The sequence below is a fragment of the Paroedura picta genome, chromosome 4, assembly GCF_049243985.1.
Source record: "Paroedura picta isolate Pp20150507F chromosome 4, Ppicta_v3.0, whole genome shotgun sequence".
In the NCBI taxonomy this organism is placed as follows: domain Eukaryota; kingdom Metazoa; phylum Chordata; class Lepidosauria; order Squamata; family Gekkonidae; genus Paroedura; species Paroedura picta.
This window is the reverse complement of record NC_135372.1, coordinates 76,593,495-76,614,897: the sequence shown is the minus strand read 5'-3', so window position 1 is coordinate 76,614,897 and position 21,403 is coordinate 76,593,495. Positions and strand designations below refer to the sequence as shown.

General features: G+C 43.2%; 1 protein-coding gene across 13 annotated transcripts in view; it reads left to right on the top strand.

The window, feature by feature from the left end:
• The window catches only part of NFIA (nuclear factor I A), a 592,830-nt gene that overhangs the window by 176,808 nt on the left and 394,619 nt on the right, over window positions 1-21,403 (top strand). For 2 of the 13 annotated variants that reach the window (XM_077333542.1, XM_077333534.1), the window contains exon 1: window positions 15,650-16,201. The exons of 6 other annotated variants lie outside the window; for them this stretch is intronic. In XM_077333542.1, the coding sequence (XP_077189657.1) occupies window positions 16,175-16,201 (27 nt within the window). In that variant the 5' untranslated portion in view covers window positions 15,650-16,174. Of the gene's footprint in view, window positions 1-10,522; window positions 10,739-11,154; window positions 11,258-15,644; window positions 16,202-21,403 lie in introns of those variants that run through there. 5 more of the 13 variants (XM_077333535.1, XM_077333541.1, XM_077333543.1 and 2 more) reach the window with 5 other exon arrangements.

The following is a 21,403-nucleotide window of genomic DNA, read 5'->3' as shown; positions in this document are numbered from 1 at the left end:
GGCTTCCTTGGGAGGTGGTGGGTTCTCCATCTTTGGAAATTTTTAAACAGAGGCTAGATAGCCATCTGACAGAGAGGCTGATTCCGTGAAGGCAAGGGTGGCAGGTTACAGTAAATGAGCGATTGGGACGTGAGTGTCCTGCATAGTGCAGGGGGTTAGACTAGATGACCCATGAGGTCCCTTCCAACTCTATTATTCTATGATTCTAGGAAACAAGGGAAGGTTACCAGGAAAAGGAAAAGATGAAAAATTGTGAGGAAGAAGATATGGGGGGGGCATGAGATGCCCCTTGCAAATCTTTATGGGTATCCCACCACACAATTGGAGCTGTCTTTGCCACCGAGGCAAACATCTTCTGGGTGTAAAGGCTGCTAGAGTGAGGGAAGGAATGAAAGCTGAAGACAGGAGCATAGACAATGGTAAATGGGCTGGTGGGTTGGAAATGAAAGAAAAAAGCAGGAAAAGGGGAGATGCTAAGGAGGCTTTCAGGTACAGAAAAGAAGAAATAGTGTATGGGGGGAGGGCTTTAGATGATCTCTAAAAGTCCTCAAGTCCTACCACTTGTATTATATTATCTAATAGTCCATGAGTGTTGCAGTGAGGAAGAAAGTATTAAATCTTTGAAGGATTTGCCATATTGCTTTAATTGTCACTGTAAATGCATAAACATGCATGTTGGTAATAAAACCATCACATGTGGGAGTTTCCTGTGAACTTTCCTCTGTTTTCCCTCTTACTTTTTCCTTCCACATGTTCTCCACTGATGGAGTATGGTGATCTTGACTTCTGTGGTAACCTGACACCTTTTTATTGTTATTTTATTCAGTGCACGTGCTGTAGCACTGTAATGGGTCTATTTTGGATTGTGGCAATAGATTGTTATAGTGCTATAGCAATTGTCATATTTTTAAGAAGCACCGGTATAGCAAGGGGAAATAAATTACACAAATATTGGCCTCAAGGGGTTTGTAGCAGGAAAATCATGCCCACAACAGCGGGACCTCTATGGGGGGTGGGAAACATACACCATTCTTTCCTAAGAGAATATTAACGTGTTTGATTTGTGTTCTTTCCTAAAGGATTGGAGTTAAGTGGCTTTGGGAAAGAACATTTTGAGGATAGGTAAAACCTTTAAACAGGACAATTACAGCATGATGTCATGTGGAAGTTCAGAAAAAAGCACTCCATCTTGGCAGACAAGCTGGGGGGAAACTTCCAAGTGGAAGCAGCCCCAAACAATGGAAGGAACAGGTTAGTAACCTGGAGCTACATCTCAACCCAGGCTTCCTTCTGGGAAAGCAGATGGCAGCAGTAAGAGGAGCATTATTCACCAGCTGCCGTCTTTCCTGGGCAAAACAGATTTGCCCCTATGGTCAGTTGCCACAGATTTGCCCTGATAGCATCTAGATTAGACTACTGCAATGAGTTTTGTGAGGCTGCCTTGGAAAATATTCAGATGCAACTATTAATACAGAATGCTGCAGTCAGAATTCTCACTGGAGTGAGGCATAGGGGACACATCACTCTGGTCTTGTTCTGCTATATGGGCTCTTAAATTGTGTTTTATAGGGGGGGTGCGCGCACATGCACATACTTAACTTTATTTTAGTGTTTTTATTGTTTGCTACTTTGCCGTTAATGGTTAGGCAGAAATATGGCTTTAAAATGTTTAAATTTCTATTAAATTAATAAAATAAGTGTTTATATTCTAGATAAAATGGCATCTGAAATGGGGTGCATGATTCTCACCAGCAATGTCACAGCTACTATCCCATAAACCATTATACTCATGCCACAACAACTTGAAAAGTACTCTTTCTTGAACAAATAGGGAGAGGCAGGATAGAGCATTTTATTTCTGTGTATATTGCAGACAAAATATTATTTGAAAACCCTGAGAAAAGATCATGGATCCATTCCTAGTAATTGAATAATGAATTTCCATTGTACTATGCACTAAAATACTAACATCTGGAAAAGCTCTCAACTTCCATTTTGTGCACATACCAACAAACTAATGTACTATGTAGTATTCATGGCATTTTTACAGTGTACAGTAATGAAACTGGTGACTTTCAAACAAGTAATCTCTCAACAAACATACAATTTTTATGAACCTCTAAGGTCTCAGTACTTTTTAGGAATCGAAGTAGAAAATGTCTGCATACAAATCATGACTTTAATAAGCTTTCCAGGCTTTTTCAGTTGATTTGAACTATTTGCAGTTAAGGAAACCCCTCATATGCCAGCCCGATTAGTAGTTATTTTTATACTTGTCTATGTAGTTAGCAGGGCTAGTTTCCAATTGTAATTCTTCCAGGCTTTTCTGCCTCCCACATAACCCAGCTTTGTGTATGCCTCACCCTGTAGCCATTGTGCTGAATCTACATCTCAACAAACAAAGCAATGGAGATATTTCAGGGATACTCTAGAGCAGGACCTGTGGTCCTCCAGATGTTCACGGACTACAATTTCCATGAGCCCCTGCCAGCGTTTGCTGGACTATCCCTGCTCTAGAGCAGCCTTTTTCAAACATTTGACCATGAAGAAGCCTGTGAAATATTTTTCAGGCTTCAAGGAGCCCCAGAACCAGGCTGGAAGTTATGTCACCTGGCCAGAGCTCCCAGCCACACAAGAGGAAGCTGGGGGGGGGGGGGGGAGAAAGGATGTGGTTTGAGGCAGGTTCCACCCACTTTCCCAGACCATGCAAGAATGTCATCTCCCAGGTCAATGGAAGTGGCCAGTTCCCTGCTTTCATGGCAATACCAGGAATAGTTTGTGGCTGAGACCATTAAGGCACCAGAGTTCAAAAGCCTCAATTCTTTGATGCTCGGCCTTCCTTATGGTCCAACTTTCACAACCATACATTGCAACTGGGAATACCATAGCCTTGACTAAACGCACTTTTGTTGGCAGGGTGATGTCTCTGCTTTTTAGGATGCTGTCTAGATTTGCCATAGCTTTCCTTCCCAGGAGCAAGCGTCTTTTAATTTCTTTGTTGCAGTCCCCATCTGCAGTGATCTTGGAGCCAAGGAAAATAAAATCTGTCACTATCTCCATTTCTTCCCCATCTATTTGCCAGGAATTGAGAAGGCCGGATGCCATGATCTTTGTTTTCTTGATGTTGAGTTTCAAGCCAACTTTTGCACTCTCCTCCTTCACCCGCATCAACAGACTGTTTAGTTCCTCTTCACTTTCTGCCATTAAAGTGGTATCATCTGCATATCTGAGGTTGTTGATATTTCTCCCTGCAATCTGGATCCCAATTTGTGCCTCCTCTAACCCTGCCTTCTTCATGATGTGCTCCGCATACAAGTTAAATAGGCAAGGCAACAGTATACAGCCTTGCCGAACTCCTTTCTCAATTTTGAAACAATAAGTGATTCCATGCTCAGTTCTCACTGTAGCTTCTTGACTTCCATATAGGTTTCTCAAGAGACAAATAAGATGCTCTGTTATTCCCATCTCTTTAAGAACTTGCCACAATTTGTTGTGCTCCACACAATCAAAGGCTTTAGCATAGTCAATGAAGCAGAAGTAGATGTTCTTCTGGAACATTCTTTGGCATTGCCCTTCTTTTGGAGCTGTCCATTGGGTTTTCATTGCAAAGATACTGGAGTGGTTTGCCATTTCCTTCTCCAGTGGATCACCTTTGGTCAGAGCTCTCAGCTATGACCTGTCCGTCTTGGGTGGCCCTACATGGCATAGCTCATAGCTTCACTGAGCTACGCAAGCCCCCTTGCCACGGCAAGGCAGTGATCCTTGAAGGGGGAATACAAACTGAATGCTAGAAATTCATTAGGGATAGATGAATGTCTCACAGAAGATACAAGACATTTTAGCATTGCTTAAGCATCCTCACTAAATGCAGAACATCTACACTCCACATCCAGAGAAATGGGTGAACTGCACAGAACACCAGACACTTGAAGTAACTGCTGACCAAGCTTCCTTATCATAGAATCATAGAATCATAGTTGGAAGGGGCCATACGGGCCATCTAGTCCAACCCCCTGCTCAACGCAGGATCAGCCCTAAGCATCCTAAAGCATCCAAGAAAAGTGTGTATCCAACCTTTGCTTGAAGACTGCCAGTGGGGGGGAGCTCACCACCTCCTTAGGCAGCCTATTCCACTGCTGAACTACTCTGACTGTGAACATTTTTTTCCTGATATCTAGCCTATATCGTTGTACTTGTAGTTTAAACCCATTACTGCATGTCCTCTCCTCGGCAGCCAACAGAAACAGCATCCTGCCCTCCTCCAAGTGACAACCTTTCAAATACTTAAAGAGGGCTATCATGTCCCCTCTCAACCTCCTTTTCTCAGGCTGAACATTCCCAAGTCCCTCAGCCTATATATCAATATCATTTGGGTAAACAACACACTATGAATTTATACATATTTTCAAGTTCTGTAGATGATCTATTCCAGTTCAGTACATGAACACTCATGAATATACAGCATATCCTCTATCTGCTGTTAATGTACAGCTCTAAGTAGATTTAAAAAAAACATTTTAAATTAATGGAGATGTATACCCAAACCACATTTGTGAGAGATAATCTGTAAACCCATCTGTAATACAGTGTAATTTTTGTCTAGAGGCATGTCCTGAGTCTAACCCAATAAGATTATTTCAGAAGATTTTGGAACAGCAACAATTCTGATAATTGTGTTGTTGCCATTGTTTGGAGACCAAACTGAGGGGCTTAATTTCTCAGTTATTGGCCAAGGCCATCAAAACCTTAACCACATTATATGTGGAGGGGGGGGAGGATCAGAAAATATAAAACTAAATATTCTTTATCGATCCTCTTGTGGCGCAGAGTGGTAAGGCAGCAGACATGCAGTCTGAAAGCTCTGACCATGAGGCTGGGAGTTCGATCCCAGCAGCCGGCTCAAGGTTGACTCAGCCTTCCATCCTTCCGAGGTCAGTAAAATGAGTACCCAGATTGCTGGGTGGTAAACGGTAATGACTGGGGAAGGCACTGGCAAACCACCCCATATTGAGTCTGCCATGAAAACGCTAGAGGGCGTCACCCCAAGGGTCAGACATGACCCAGTGCTTGCACAGGGGATACCTTTACCTTTAAATATTCTTTTGTGACAGGCCCATAGCCAGAATTTTCTTGTTAGTGTTAGGGTTACACAGTTTGAGCTTCAATTTTTATTAATTTTTTTCTTACCTACTTACTTACAGGCAGACATACTTAGGATCATTGCAAACACTACATCCTTTCACATTTTTCTTTTTAATTATTTTGTTTGTTTGTTTTTTATTTATTTAAATTTATAGACTGCCCCTACTTAGCCAGTCATCTCAGGGTGGTTTACATCCATTGGTACAAATACATCTATTAATAAAATTACAGTTAAAATGATTAAAATCAACAATTCACTATTAATAGTTACCAAACTTCTAAGATCTGCCAGATCTAAATGGCAAGGTCAGTTGGATTAAATGTACCGTTGTGTCCTTCTAATGTGAAGAAGGAGTGAGGGCTGGAGTGCAGGGGAGGTCCATCAATGTTCAGTTATACAATCGTCCTAACTGGCCTCAACTGTAAGCCTGATGAAAGAGCTCCATCTTGCAGGCCCTGCAGAAAACTGCCATAATATAAGCAGTGCCAACCTGTATCACTCCAGCTGTCTCCAGAGATCATCCATCAGAGAGATCATAGCAATCTCTACCCATGGCCATCATGGAAACCTGACTGGAATGGATCAAGGCCTGAAGATTCTTCCAGGTATACTAGCAACTGGTACACGGCCACTTGCTCCATGATCTTCCCCGGGAATGTGAGCTGCAACACAGGATAATAGATGGCTGGGTCATGCGGGTCCAGTGATGGTTTCTTCAATAGAGGGCAGACCACCAATTCCTTCAGACCATCCAGGACAGGGTAGTCAAACTGCGGCCTTCCAGATGTCCATGGACTACAATTCCCATGAGCCCCTGACAGTGAATGCTGGCAGGGGCTCATGGGAATTTAGTCCATGGAGGGCCGCAGTTTGACTACCCCTGGTCCAGGAAGATCCCTGTCACTAGGGATAGATTTATTATCTCCCAGAGTGGTCTTCCTACCTTCTTGTGACTCATTTTAAGGAGCCATAAGGGGCAAGGGACTAGAGGAGAGGTGGTAGGCCTAACTGAAGCTAGTAACAATAGTAATACTGAAGCTAGTAACAATTCCTTGGTTCAGTAAGTGCTCTTCTGAATTTCCTACCCCACAACATAACCCCCAAATGCTAAAATCTGTGACTCCTGAGACATTGCATATCACATACTCTCCACTTGAATCTATCTTCCTTAGTTTGCCACAAGTCAGAGGTTTTAAATTAATTAGTTTATGTCCGCTGATTGTATTCAGGCTGACATATTATCCAAGAAGTATGAATACTTCTTTGAATACGTCGATTCTGTTGTAGTTGTATAAACATCTTCATGAAGTCAAATGCAAAGAAATGCTATTCTAAAATATTACCATCTGAGCCACAGTATAACTGCATTCCACCTTCTCCAGGGTAATTCAGCTGTAATAATGCTTCATAAGATGTGAAATATACCATAGCAGTGGTTATTAACACAGGTATAGGCTAGAATTCATACAGTCTTTTACTACTGAATTCCTTTTGAAACATTTGGAAGGCTGTTCTGTGTTTTTCCAGAATGTGCAGATGTGAGCAACAGTGTCAAATAGACCCAAACTGTTTGTTGTCTTCTTTCCTATCTAGACTACTTTTATGGCAGCAAATAAATGTTTAGTTCTCCCCTCCCCCAGCCATATTTGCACCTTGCCCTTTTCACCAGAAGTTCTAGAAAAACACTTCTGAATGAAGCTAAAATCTCCTGTTCTTTCTTTTGGAATCTCACGTGGAAGTCTATCTTTGTACTCACAGGAACCACAGAACACCTTTATTACAAACTAATTTCTAGGAACATAGGAAGAGAAACTAAGGAAGAAGAACAAAGTCTAGGAGGTTTCCTAGACTCCTAATCATGTTCCAGTTAATTCTTTAGTATTTATTTTACTATATTTCTGTTGCTAATTCAGAGGGAAACAATGGAAAAAACACCTTTTAATTAAATTCTTCAACACAAACAGTGATAATCAAAACAAATGCTGGGGGGGGGGGTTATCCTTCCTCCAACCCCCAGCACTTGAGCATACCACTTTTGTTCAGTCCCTAGATCAGAGATTCCCAACCCATGGACCTCCGGGGTCTGTGGGAACTCTAGAGGGGGTCCCCTCCTGCCTTAATGGACTCAGCCACAAGAGAACTGGCCACTCCCACTGCTCCCCTCCCTGCCTCCTAAGCATGTGTTCTCTTGTGGGGTGGAGTCTGGATGTCCACTCCCACTTTAAACCTGTATCTCCTCCACCCTCAGTCCTTCTTGAGCCTGCTTGTTAGCACCAACAGTGATGTCACTTCCAGTGTCTTGTTACTTCCAGGGCTTGGCAGGGAGGCATGGCCAGCTGACATCACTTCTGGGGCTTCAGAGACACCTCCATGGTCAAAAGGTTGAAAAAGGTTGTCCATGATACAATGTAGCCATTAGTTCTTACTGCTGGAATAGACAGCAGAGCACTGTGAGGGAAGCGAGATGAGACAGCAAAAAAGATATTTGTTCACTAGGTGACCTCAAGACTGCTTGCTTCCCAAGCCAGAAGAAGGTGTCTGGCATGTGGCTTGGGGCTCTGGGAAACTGGGGGCTGGGAAGGAATGCCAAGGGTGTATGTTGGAGGAAGAAAGGCCGGTGCTTCTAAAATCTCCTTCATATAGCAACAATGAGACTGAGAATCCACACTCCCCAGCTCCCACATCCGACCACTCCTTCCTCCCCATTTGTGGTTATGGCTCTGTATTGTGGATTGCCATGCTATTTGTAGGTTGATGTTCACACGTGCGTGCTTCCCTTTCCACTCTATAAAAACCCTAAGAGAGAGCCAGTTTGGTGTAGTGGTTAGGAGTGCGGACTTCTAATCTGGCATGCCAGGTTCGATTCTGCGCTCCCCCACATGCAACCAGTTGGGTGACCCTGGCCTCGCCACGGCACTGATAAAACTGTTCTGACCAGGCAGTGATATCAGCACTCTCTCAGCCTCACCCACACCACAGGGTGTCTGTTGTGGGGAGAGGAATGGGAAGGCGACTGTAAGCCGCTTTGAGCATCCTTTGGGTAGGGAAAAGTGGCATATAAGAACCAACTCTTCTTCTTCCTCACTGGAACCTTTTAGCAGCAGTGAAACTGGAAGTGTTCCTTGTGAGCCACATCTATCCCCTAACATGATACCAAATGAGTTCATTCCACTAGAAAAGTACATCAGAAACAATGAGGTAGGACATAAGCCATCAGAATGGCAGTCTCGCTGCAAAATCTGTGAAAGAAGAAATGAACGCAAAGTGGTCATAGGGCCATAGGGTTAGAATTCTTCACAGATAGGCTATTGAGGCCTAATTTACATGTGAAATTACCCCTCGAAAACATTTTCTGCAGACTCACAGTCTTGCTTAACTTGTGTGGAATTCTGTACAAAGGGATTGTGTATGTTTAATTTTAATATCAGAGAGCTATAGTCCTTGTGGATACTATATTAATATACTAACTTAGCACATGTAGGCACTTTGTACATGCAAAGCTGCCCAGGAAAACTTATTGTTTCAGCAGGTTCTTGTTAAAATCACACTTAACACACACTCTGGAAAGTGGGCAGCAGATATCTCTGTGGGATGTTACAAATAACACTATTCCTCAGCATGATCATGAGTCCCTTGAGCTTTGTAATAAAATATATAATTGGTGAAGGGTAAAACAGTTGCTGCCATATGAATCAGCATTACTGGACGAGAAGCAATGGCAAGTGCAAATGACAAAGCCCAACACACATGAACAGAACATACATGGACCCCAGATGATGCACCCCAGATGGTGCTGATCCCCAATCCTTATTCTTTAGATCAGGTGTCACATCTCTGTCTGACAAATGAGATGAGTCCAAAAGTGTCATTCTGTTGCTTCTCTGATTCTCATTTTTAAAATCTTCTTTTAGAACTATTAATCAACTCACTTCGATATTGCTAAGACCCACTGAATATAGGAGAGGAGAAGAGGGAGGCCCACATACTTCTAAACCACCCTACCCACATAATTCTAAACCACCTTGGTGGAAAATTTTACAGGCCCTGCAGAACGTTGACAGCTTCATCAGGGCCCGGATCTTCACGGGCAGCTCATTCTACCAGGCAGGAGTCAAGGTCAAAAAGGCCCTAGCTGTAGTTGAGGCCACCTGGATCTCTCTGGGTCCAGGACTAACCAGCAAGTTAGTATTTGCAGAGCATATGCTCTTCAAGGAACATATTAGGAGAGGTGGCCCTCAGATATGCAGGTTCCAGTCTATGTAAGGGCTTAAAGGTTTATACCTTGAACCTGATCAGGAATTCTACTGGCAACCAATGTAGCTGTCAGAGGACAGATGGAATAGGAGCCCACCATGGAGACCTGAGAAGCCACACTTTGCACCAGCTGTAATTTCCTGGTCAGCGCCAAGGGTAGACACACATACAGTGAGTTACAGTAATCCAGTCTGGAGGTGACCATTGCATGGATTACCCTGGTTGAGAAAGCCTGACCTCTGTTATGGGCTCTATACAAGATGCAGGTATAGACGCAGGTCATATTGCAGTTATAGCAAGCCATAGTTACTGTGTCATAAGGAAACAGTTCAGTCTGATCCTGTGCAGGTTTACACAGACCCATTGACCGATAAAGCTGACGCTTAGATCCATGTATACATAACAAAGATTTACTCCATAGTTTTCACCAAAAGTACAGTAACAATCGCACCTCAATCCCAGACAAATTTATCTGGGATGTGAGACCGTTGTAACTGTGTTTACAGTCACTGGCGAAGTCAAGAGGGATTCTGGGGATGTGCCTAGGAAACCTTTCTGTAGATGGAAGAAAAGCTGGGGCCCCTTTTATCGCCTCTTTAGCTAAGGAAATGCTTTGCTAAACACCAGGCTTCGGAAGAGACCCGTACGGTTGCAAGAAGCAGGTCTGCATTCGTCTAGCAGTTCCCCTCCCCCTCCCATTCATTGCAATGTTCGCCTGCAGAAAAAGACTCGCACTGCGCATACGAGAGCGACTCTCCTTTTCTCCTTCCTTCCTTCCTGCTGCCGCTGCGGTGCCTGGAATGGGGCCTAGGCTATTGGAAATGTCCGGGCCGGAGTGCGCGATGAAAGGAATTCCTGATGCTGCTATTGGCCCGGCGCGGGCCTCCGTGAGAATGGACCTCCTCCATATGTGTGGTGTCTATGCAAATTGCAGCGATTGCGGAAATACACAGGCTGGGGACGGCGGGGACGAGCGGGGGGGGGGAGGGGGGAGTCTGTCGAATCGATTGCAACTTCTGCAAAGTCTAACACAATCCAAAGCACACAAGGCAAAGCCAGGGAGAGAGAAAACCTGAGAACCCAGCCACCCCGGCTTGGATCGCTTTCAAAAACACAGAGACTAGCGAGAGTGCATCACAAACCGTTGACTTGGAAGGTTTTTAAAAATATATTATACAGCCGCTTGCTAATTAGCTTAATTAAAAAAAAACTCTTTCGGGGTTCAACCATTTCAAGCGTAATACAATTCTAATAGGAAAAAAATAGAAACCTGCGACAACCAATGAAGCAAATCGTCTCAAACCTTTAAAGTTTCGCACGTACACTTTATACATTGCAATGGTACGTGATGCATCTTAAACCTTTTTCCTGGCTTAAAAAAAAAGAAAAGTAATGTGCTTAACGCGAGATTTTTAAAAATGATTGTTGTATCGCAGATGTTTGCTTTGTAAGCTGTTTTAAGGTTTAACTGACTTCTGTTAGCGTGTCTGTGCACTATGCATTAGATAGCGGCAGGGTGGATGGGTTTTTGTGTGCAGTCCCCCCCCCCCGGGTGATTCCAGAAAACCGCTGAGCTTGACGGATTTTTTTCCTTCATAGCATTTGCTCCCCCCTCCCCTCCCCTCCCCTCCCCTCCCCTCCCCGATTAAGGTACGTGCTCAGCTCTGTAAAAAGACGTCTGGGATCGGCAGTCAGCCCAGCACAAAAGGAAGTGTCTAGACTGGGGATGTAATTGACAAACCCATTCTCTAATCAATGTAGCAAAGCTCTATGATGGACGAGACCGCTGACCAATGAGAGAGTAGGCTGCATGTTGCACCGTTCGAAATAACCCGAGTAGGAGGAGGGGGAAAGAGACGAGTAAGTTTGATTCCTCAGCACCGAAGTTCTGCGTGTGCTCGGAGCACGGCAGAATAGTTGGGAGCTGTCAAACCTGGGGGTGGGGGAGGCTTGGCTTTTAAAGAAAGGATAAGCAATAAGCGGCAGGGATTCCCTGGCCGCGTAAGCGGTTGGCTCTGTTGGTTTTGCTGAACGTTCGCGTTCGTACTCGCCATAAAAGGAAGACTGATGGCAAAAGCGTTTGGTCAGGATTTCTGATGAGGGAGGGGGCATCAGTAAAACCCTTCCCTCGCCTCTTTGACCTCCTGTCCCGTTTCTTATGGCTTGGCTATAATGTAGTGAGATGTTTAGAGGGTGGCCTGTACTGATCCCGCGTTTGTTTCCAGCGTGTGGGAGGCCCCAAGGAGTTCAAGTTCTTCGGGGGCGCAGAGTTATTTCCCCTTCCTTTCCCCAGCGTCATCGTATTTAGTGAACGGCCCTCTAGTTCAGTGGGCCTTGTTTCCAAGTAAGTACATTTGGGGGAACTGCCTCCTAAAAAGAGTTTTGGAAGAGCTGCGTCGCTAAAACTGTCCTGTATACAATCTCAGGTAGAAACTGACACACACCTCCCTCCTTTAACTGTTTACCAAATCAGTCAGTTGCGATCCTGTAGGTGTATATTGGAGGGAAGTATGGAGTCTGGCTCCCCCACCCCCCAATTTTAAAAAAACAACGTTCCAGCCAAGGTTAAGCTCTTGGGGAGTGGGGACAAGCCCATCTCGGGTGCTCTCAGACCTGTAACATATGCCCATCATTCCATTCCGTGCTTCACTTTGGCTGTAGGCACCATCCAAAGGCTGGCGAGGGAGGAACGACGTGCATGTGCGTGTGTCTGAGTGGGCTGTGGTTGGTTCGGTTCTTCCTTTTCGAAACATGGGAAGTCTACTGATAGGGCGTCTGGCCAATATCTACTCCCAAACTCCTAAGAAGCAAGCTCAGGTCAAGCTACCAGAGCCCATGCCTTAGTGGCCTCAGCCTCAGGCCATGCAGGAGCCCCGTTTGAAGCTTGCTAGTAATGGGGTGGAGACTTGCCAGAACCCTTTTCGGAAGTCTGGGAAGCCTTCTCATTGAGCACTGAAGCCCAATCATACCGTATCTCAGAGACAAGAGAAACTGATCCTTGCCGGTTGGTAGCCAGACACCTCACCTTGAAGCATCGCCATTCTCCTCGCCCCCCCCCCCCGAATAATCAAATAAAAAGTTGGGTGAGGTATGGGGGAGAATGGGTTTGAGGTGAAAAGTTGGAGTTACGTTCCCTGCTCGTGCGTCGAACATTTTTGAGGGCAGTTCTACTCGGGAGTAGCTTGCAAAATCGGCGCTAATCCCAAGGAAGTGGTTTAAAAGATCCCAGCCTAAAAAGTTTTAAAATCACATTAATGCGATTTCCCGTTAAGACTCTCCTGATATATATTCAAGATGGTCCCTATAAGTGAACCCTGCTCGACGTAATTTATATATCTAAGAGGATTTCATTGAGGCTGGCGAGGTAAAAGTTTCTGCAAATAAAACACTGTAAATGCAATGCCGGGCAACGTGCCAGGTAGAATATGGATAGGAGGGATCACGGCAGAAAGTCTTTGCGCTCAGGCATATACCATTTCATGGTAGCAGCCTATAGCACTTTTTTCGAAGTTCCAATTTCCAATAGACAGGTTGGCTTGAGTCAGATCTTTGTCTGCTGTGTTTTTAATGAAGCGATCTCCTTTAAGTGTATTTCTCCTTCCCTCCCTCCCTCCCTCCCTCCTCAGCCTTATTTTTTTTAATAACCTCCTTATACACTCAGGACAGAGAATGTACTTGCAGACTTCCATCCGCTGTGCTGGAATCTTCCTGTGGAAACATTTTCCTGTGCTTTGAAGCAAACTTTCTGCCTACGTGGGGCAAAAGGAGTTCATATTAAGTTTTTATTCCGTTCAGGCTTTCTCCCCTCGCGATTTTCTCTGTCTACAAAGCGCTCTCTCTCTCTCTCTGTGCGCGTGTGCGTGTGCGTGTGGTAGAGAGCGGGAGCAGAGCGTGCTACCCCCCCCCCCCGTAGGTTTTGCTGGAGGGAGAGGGGGAGGCGAGGAGTCAGCGGATGTAAACGGCTCGGTGCTGAACTTGGATGCAAAGTCTGCCTAGAGGGCGCAAACAATCATCCCACGTCCAAAAGTCTTACGAAGGGCGCCAAAAGTTACTTAAGATAATATTGCTAACCACAAAGAGCTGGAAATCGTAGAGCTATGCTGGCTGCCAGCAGAAAGAGCACAAGCCAAGGGCTCGATTCTGCCTCACAGGCAAATCCCTTTCTCCTCTTTAGTGTATGGAGAAAATCTTCACCTGACAGAATTTGCTTTGGGGATATTTTTAACAATCCAAATGAAACATTCCACAGAAGAAAATGTTAACTGGTTTTATTTTAAATGTATTTAAAGTCTGTCTAAAAGAAATTTCCTGATGTTCCAGGGGCATATTGGTACAATCAAATAACATTTACACCAGCAGTCAATAGACAGGGCAGTATTATGATTCACAGGGCCAGGCTTGTGCATTCCCTAGGATGTGCAGAATTCCATTTTCAGCATCTCACCACAAATGCCCCCTTTTGATTATTTGTGGTTATAGAGACATGCCAAGTCTTGTACCTAGCAGCAAGTGTCATGGCTGGCTGTCCTGGGAGCAGCCACATGGGCTGTGGCTTCTGTGGCCAGCAATAAGAGGAATAAGCCCCAGGTTTAAAAACTGAATACATGGCAGTGAAGGGTTTAACTTTTTTTTTGGGGGGGGGGGGGAGCAGCAGCTTCTCCTGGGGTTAGAACTAGAAGATCAAAAGGAGTAGTTAGGAAACAAGTGAAAAGTAATAAATAAGGAGCTGTGTATTTAAAAATGAAGGGCTGGATTCAATTGTTTCTGTTCACATTCTTTGCTATTTTGTGAGACTGTCAGCCAGAAAATTCTGTTGAGGAAAGTTGGGCAATCCCAGACAATGTTTAGTTGGATGTGTTTCCATGTAATTATTTCATTGACAGGTACTAGGCAACTGTTCTGATTTTTAAGAAAAAGGGATGAATGAAAAGTCAGCTGTTTTTTACTGATATAATTTGCAGTCCATAAATGACACAACGTTAGTGAGATTCAGGTGAATAGCCATGTTGTTCTGAAGCAGCAGAACAAAGTTTGAGTGTATGGTCTTAAAAGTGCCCCTGGACTCAAACTTTGTTCCACAATGTTAGTAAGACGCTCTTGGGAAAAGGACAATCCTCAGAGTACAAGGCTAAAGGTGAGGCCTCCTGTATGGCATAGCTGTTTCCTTCAAGAGATCTTCACAGTGCTTGAAAGTGCCTCCTAACATTCTTGACTCTGAAACTCCTAAATCTCTCCCCAGAAGATTTGCATGCATTGTATGGTATGTCTTGTGGCGGTCTCTTCCTCTTCAGGGCTATGTGTGTGTGTGTTTTATGAATGGTTGTGTGTCTTGAAGGCTGCATCTTATTGGGAAATTGTAGGAAAACCAGAGAAGACTATCCTCTTAGGCGATTTAGAGAGAGAAAATCTAAGGAAAAGTTAACTGACTGGCAACTTTCCAAACCCCCCAAACCTTTTCTTGTGCCAAAACAATGCATTATAAGATAAATAAAGGATACTGGGTTCTAAGTTAGAGCACTTTTAAGTAGTCATTGTATTGCTTGAGAGTTGTATCACAGCCATGAAGCACTGCATGTTTAGCAAAAGAAGCATCCTTACCTTCATATACCAAGTTTTTAAGATAGATGGAATGGCCTGAACAAGTATCTTCGACTCCTGTAAATCATGTTTTTACAAAAGGTTTTTAAAAATGTGAAAAGGCTGTCCCAGAACATAAAAAGGAGTTTTATATGTACATGGCATAGTTAATTAGCAGGAGATGAAAGCAATAATGGCCTTAGTACTTAAAATAATATGGAAATGGGGAGGGGATTCTGATGAGTTAGGAATGGGCTTCCTGTAAAAACAAAAATAATGAAGTTTCAGAATTGAAGAATGTATAATGAATTCTCCTGCAGTATGCAGAAGTGTGCCCACAAAGCAAAGCAAAACAAAATGGGCCCCCAAGCGTCTTTCACGGTGCATAAGTGGAGCTGCAATCTGTATACTTTTTTGAATGTTGCTACTGTAATTTTTTGGGAAAAGCTTCTGGTCAAGATCGTTTTGTGTGCGATTAATAATGGAAGTTTAGTCAAAAGTCTTTATAGAGATCTCCTTGAAGGTCTTTGAAAAAAAGCGGGGGGGGGGGAGCTGGTGGGGGAGGGGGAGCCGGTGGGGGAGGGGGAGCGGGAGAGTCAGAAATGTGGAAAAGTAGTTTTGTTTGCTTAAGCACATCCTGTATAGCCTATAGCCGCTCGGGAGCCCTGCATACAAACGGCTCCTGACTGCGTTACCCAGTAATGCACTGAGAGCAGGCAGGGATCGGGGATTGGGAGGGCTGGCCGAGCAGTAGCACTGCAGCCCCCCTCCCCCGGGCAAGGCAGCGAGCGAGCTGCTGCTCCTGCTGCTTCTGGTGGAGCGGTGCAGAGCGGAGCAGAAGCAAGAGGCACGCTGGCAGGTTCCCGGGGAAGCCGGAGCCCGGGGCTTGCTGCTGCTGCCGCTGGACGCGGGGGAAGTGTGCGCTATGCCTTTAACGCCTGGGTACAGTAGACATGTATAGTGTGTAGTGTAGGGAAACTCTAGGCGGGGTTAAAGTTCAGCTCATGGAGCTGATCAGCGCTGGCTGCAGTTGAGCAGAGTTGGAAATGTGAAAGCAAGAAGCAGGCTCGATTCTCCCCCCTCTTTCTCTCTCTCTCTCTCTGTCTTCCCTCTCTCTCCTTCTCTCTCTCTCCCTCCCTCCCTTTCTCTCTCTCCCTCTCACTCACACACCTCCAAGCCACAAAACCCCCCACAGCAATCATGTATTCTCCTCTCTGTCTTACTCAGGTAAGAAGCTCATTGGATTCATTTGAGGGAGGGGGTTGCTGGGCTTGTGTGCGCTTTGCGGTGTGTGTGCGCGGGGGGGGGGGGATAAAGAGCGGGAGGGTGTAAACCCGCTTTCGGAAAGTAACTTTCTTTCCCATTAGGTTACATTTCTGCTTTCGCACGGCCATTTGTATAGACACATGGCTAATGGCGCCTAGTTATTAAGGCTTTAATTAGTATTGGGGAGTGTTTATGGGGAAAGGGGGAGACAGTGGGGTCGTGCTGAAACGCAATGTTATGTGTGTGCGCGCGTATGTGTTTAGGACGATCTGCACGTGTTTAGCAGTCGCAGCCCATTACATGCTTGGTCATCTGAAATCAATACTCACTGCTTTTGCTTCCGAGGTGATGAATGCATAGAAATAGAACAACACCACAAGATATAGTTAGGGCCTTAATGTTTGTTTGTGTTTTTTTCTTTTAAGTATAGCATTAAGTAACTGCGTGCTGCATGCGTTCCCTCTCCCCCCCCTCTCCCTCCCTCCCTTCCTAGCGCTGCATTGCTTCACCTTCGTAAACTCCTCTCACACTTTTTGTTAGCAGTGTAGGGTTCGTATGGCTTGAGCTTTTGCATTTGAGTCCCAGGCGGAGATGTAGAGCTATTGAGATGCATTGCACCTATGCCTCGATCTTCCCCTTCTATACATTGCGCTGGGCTTTGATGGATAACTAGAGCTTTAAGTAATCCACATTGCGCTGCTGCTGCTGCTGCTGCTGCAGCCTCCTGCATTACCCTCTTTTCCGTTACTCTCGGGCTCAACGCCGCTCGGGATCCTCGCAGTGCAGTGCAGCCGTCACACCTCTGCCCAATTCTAGCCCGAGCAGGCTCCGAAGGGCAATCCCAACCCAGATCTGCCGCCTTGGCTATCTTGAACGCGCCTTGTCACTTGCTCGGGTGTCACGTTTGCCTTGGGTTGTTTCCTTTGGGAAGTTGGGTTTGCACGTCCTGCCTGGAGAAAGCCGAGGGCGGGGGAAGGAGGGTGGGTTTATTTATTTATTTATTTATTTTACAGAAAGCTGCTCGATCCCTTTTGTTTGCAGCACAGCTAAGTTCCTCGTGGGCTGAAAATAATTTCAAATGTGATTTCCCCCTCTCTCCCCGCCTCCCCAGTTCTCCCTTCTCTGGTTGCATTCCCCTGAATCGCAAGAGTTTATGCTCCTGCCGCCTGAGCTGCACATGCAGCCAGTCCTGGGAAACTGCTGCTTCTTCGCCCAGGAGTTTGGGCAACTTTACTTTGTACCCTTCAGTACTCCCAATGCGTTCGCACCCCCTCTACCCATAGACAACTCTAAATGGGCGCCAGTTTTTTTCAGTCAGCTAAGCCCCCACCCTCCTGGATTTCTGTACAGGACTCCAAAGCATGAGGCTTGCCCCCAAATTGTGTGTGAGTTTTAGAGCTAGTTTCTTTTACCTCTCCTTTCCCTCCTCTCCCCAATAACTCAGTAATTTTGGTGAGCATTTTGCAGCTTTTCTGTTCTAACAATGACGGCTGAAAGTTTCTATTGAACTCAAACTGCTGCCCTTCCCATTTCAGTCCTTCTGACTGGCACGGACTTGCTTGTGATTGTACACCTTCAGTTATGCAGGACGTGATGTTGGTTTGAGGAGGAAACACTTTGGGACACAGACCCCCGGATTATTTCCTGCCTTTGTATGAGTTTTTCATTGCGTTTGAATATTTATGGAAGGGGTGGGTGGCATTAAACAGGATATTTTCAAAATGTCAGAGTTTAGGTACAGATGACTTTTGGAAGTTAGTAGCTGGCCATGACCTAGCACTGTCACCTGTAAGAAATAAATTTGTGGTTATAGCAAACCAAATTTCCACAGAATTACCATGTTACTAATCTTAGTGGTTGATTATGGTGGAAGATGCCTCTAGTATATATTTTGGAATGCCATAAAACACGTGGCTTTCAAGATTAACTCTAGTGAAAAGTTTTGTTCACTTATGAAGAACCTAAATCAAGATCTGTTTTCTGTTAATTTACTTACCTAGGTTAGCAAAGAATGTTTGTACCTCAGTCATCTCTGCCCCCCCCCCAATGCTGAGCTGCATTTTGATACTCTGATTTGTACTAGGCCTTATCGTACATTATGAAGTGTTCAGTTATATATTTTCTTTTATACCCACCATACCACTATGACTATCATAGAACCATTATGTGACAGAGCTTTGCCACCTCATTGCACATTTGGAACTGTTCTTTAAGGATTTTAAAAGGGTTTTTCCCCACAACTTTCCACGAGATACCGACAGCTGCGGAATCTGGCTGTGTATAATCTACAAACACCATTACTGATATAGAGTTAAATAGTTTTAGTAACATTTCAAAACTCATGTCGCTTAAATGTCCAGTGTGAGTTGAAACACTATAGTAAAGAACAGTCGCTTCAGTTGGAACTAGAATCCTAGCAGAAAGTACCTGTTAAGGCATTGTTTACTTCTGTGTGATTTACCTACTTGTGATTTACCTACTTGCAGTCTATTAAATACTGTTTGGACTTTAGAGTATCAGTGTATAATAGATAGAAAAGGAAATACACGTAAAACTAAAGTTCATAGAATTCTTAACACTATGGGATTTGACATAGCTGACTAACTTTGAAGTACTTGAACTTGAATATATTGCTTCCAAAGACTACAGGAACATAGTATGTTTTTATTAAAAGAGAAAAAAACATTAAAATTTTATTTTTTCTGATTCTCAGACAGCTAGGTTTTTCAAACATGCTTCTGTTTTGCAATCCAAAATTTAGCCACACCATTGTGACAAAATGCTATTTGAAGCACTATACATATGAGCAGCAGAAAGGTGTATACATTCACTTTTGTTATTTTTTTATTTTTATAAATTCTGAGAGATGTATATGTGAAAGTTTTGATGTCAAAAACATTTTTTTTTAATTTTAAGGGTAATAAATCTTTGATCAAACTTCTGGAGAACTTCTTGTTCGATCTTACCATGGCAAAAGTAATCCACATCTCCTTTATTTTATAGTAGCTCTTTTTATAGGTTGATCTGTGGCTGTACCTGAACATTCTTAAGTACTCCTGGAAAATCTCATTGATTTGAGAACTTGGGTTCAAATAACACTAGCACAAAAGAGAAATCAGCCATTTCTTTCAGGGATGGGCATCCAGTCTTGTGTTTATTTTTGAATATCTTCGTAGTGAAATATTCAGGGGTTGATCCCCTCCCCCCTATAACATACTTGACAGTTAGTTGTGAGCTTTTTAAAGTGGAACAATTATACTTTCATACATCATTCTGAGATCCCATTTGATTCGCGGCCCTTATATTAACAATGATCAACCGCTTAACTGTATCATCACTGTAAGGCCGTTTTGAGGCTTTTAGATGCATGTTTTAACTATCTCCCATCCTTTTTCAATATAAAGCAGCGATTGTACAATTTGAAAATGGATGCAGAAAGTTGGTAAACATGGAAGGATAGTTAGTGATTAAGTTCTTGAAAGCAGAATGTTTTCAACATAAGACCAGGATTTAAAGCAGTCAGTTATTTTGGAATTAATAATTTTAGGGACTATTTCATGTGTCACAGCAGATGAGCATTCCAAAAGGCCCCTTTTGTGCTCTTAGCTTTTGTATGTCTGTGTGTGCATGTGGAAAAGGCCTCGAAATGTGTTGTAGCAAGCTTCAGAGTATATACTTAGTAGCAGCATGTACTGGTAATCTTTTTGTTTTCTTTTTTGTAAGCGTAGTTTCCAGATCTGGCTTCTCCTGCCTTTTGTCATCCTGCTCTCGTAGTTATCCATTTAAACTGCCATTATTATAATATTTCTTTTGTGCTGCTTTGGAATGTAAAAATGTTTTCTTTTCAAAGGAAGGAGTAAGGAAAAGTGTCATTTTGCCAGATATTTATTTTATATATTAACACATCTGAACAGTCATTTTGACACCTATTCCTTCCATTATTACTACAGTTATCCTATTTTCTGTTGTTTCTAAGAATTCTTTCCATAGAAATATACATCAACTTTTGTGTGTTATATCTGAGGTATCATATAGAGCAGTTAACTATAGTTCATGGCAGAGTTTAAACCTGTGTTCCATATTGTGAGTTTTTTCAAATAGTATAGTTTGGGGTTTTTTTCTTTATCCCATTATTTGCCTGAACAGAAAACCCAACTTCGAAGACATACTAAATAAGGATGCTACTTTGAAATAATATTTTGATAAAGAATACATATCATACACCTGGAAGTATAGGAAAGGTAAAAAGAAGTTGCTAATGTCTCCAGCACATAAGAATGATCACTTAGGCACAGTAGATAGGCTGTGTGTGTCCCCCCCCCCCAATACAAAAATGTGTGCTGGCAATGATCTCACCTCTTACAAAGCCAAATCACTTCAGTGAAAGGAACAGTAACCTTTCACAGGTACATGCTTGAAGGATATGATTTTAAAAATTGCATGAATATTTCTATACATGCTTTAGTAAAAAGCATAGATATATGAATATGCACATGTATTAGAGTATGATGTGTGGCTTCTGCTGGAGGACTTGCTAAGTGAATGCCTTTTTTATTTAAAAGTTGCTCTGTTTTGTGCAATATATTTATTGATACGGGAGAATTTTTGAAATAATTTGTTTCTAGTCCATGTATATGTATATGTATATGTATATGTATATGTATATGTATATGTATATGTATATGTATATGTATATGTATATGTATATGTATATGTATATGTATATGTATATGTATATGTATATATAAAGCCAGGTCTTGCTTTCAGCAAGAATAGTGGGACATTGTTTTCTCAGAAATAATATAAAAAAATATAGTAAACTTAGAATTTAATTTTTTTCATACATGATCTATATTTGAGAATTGCAGGGTTTATCCCTCTTTTAAAATTTGAAATGAAGAGTAATGCAGTATACCATTTTCAGTTCACAGTGTGCAATATTTGTATTTCATAAAGGTCAAACATCTATATTTGTAATTTTAGGTTCTGTTTGTCCACACTGGTATGTTCACAGTAATCAGTTATAGTCCATTTCAATGAACTGTTAAAACACCTACTACTTGCACATATATCTTTGGGAGATTTTTAAAAATTGTACATCAGTCTTTTACATATCAATATTGGTCTGCATCTAAATGTTTGAATGTAGCTAAAGTGGCAGGT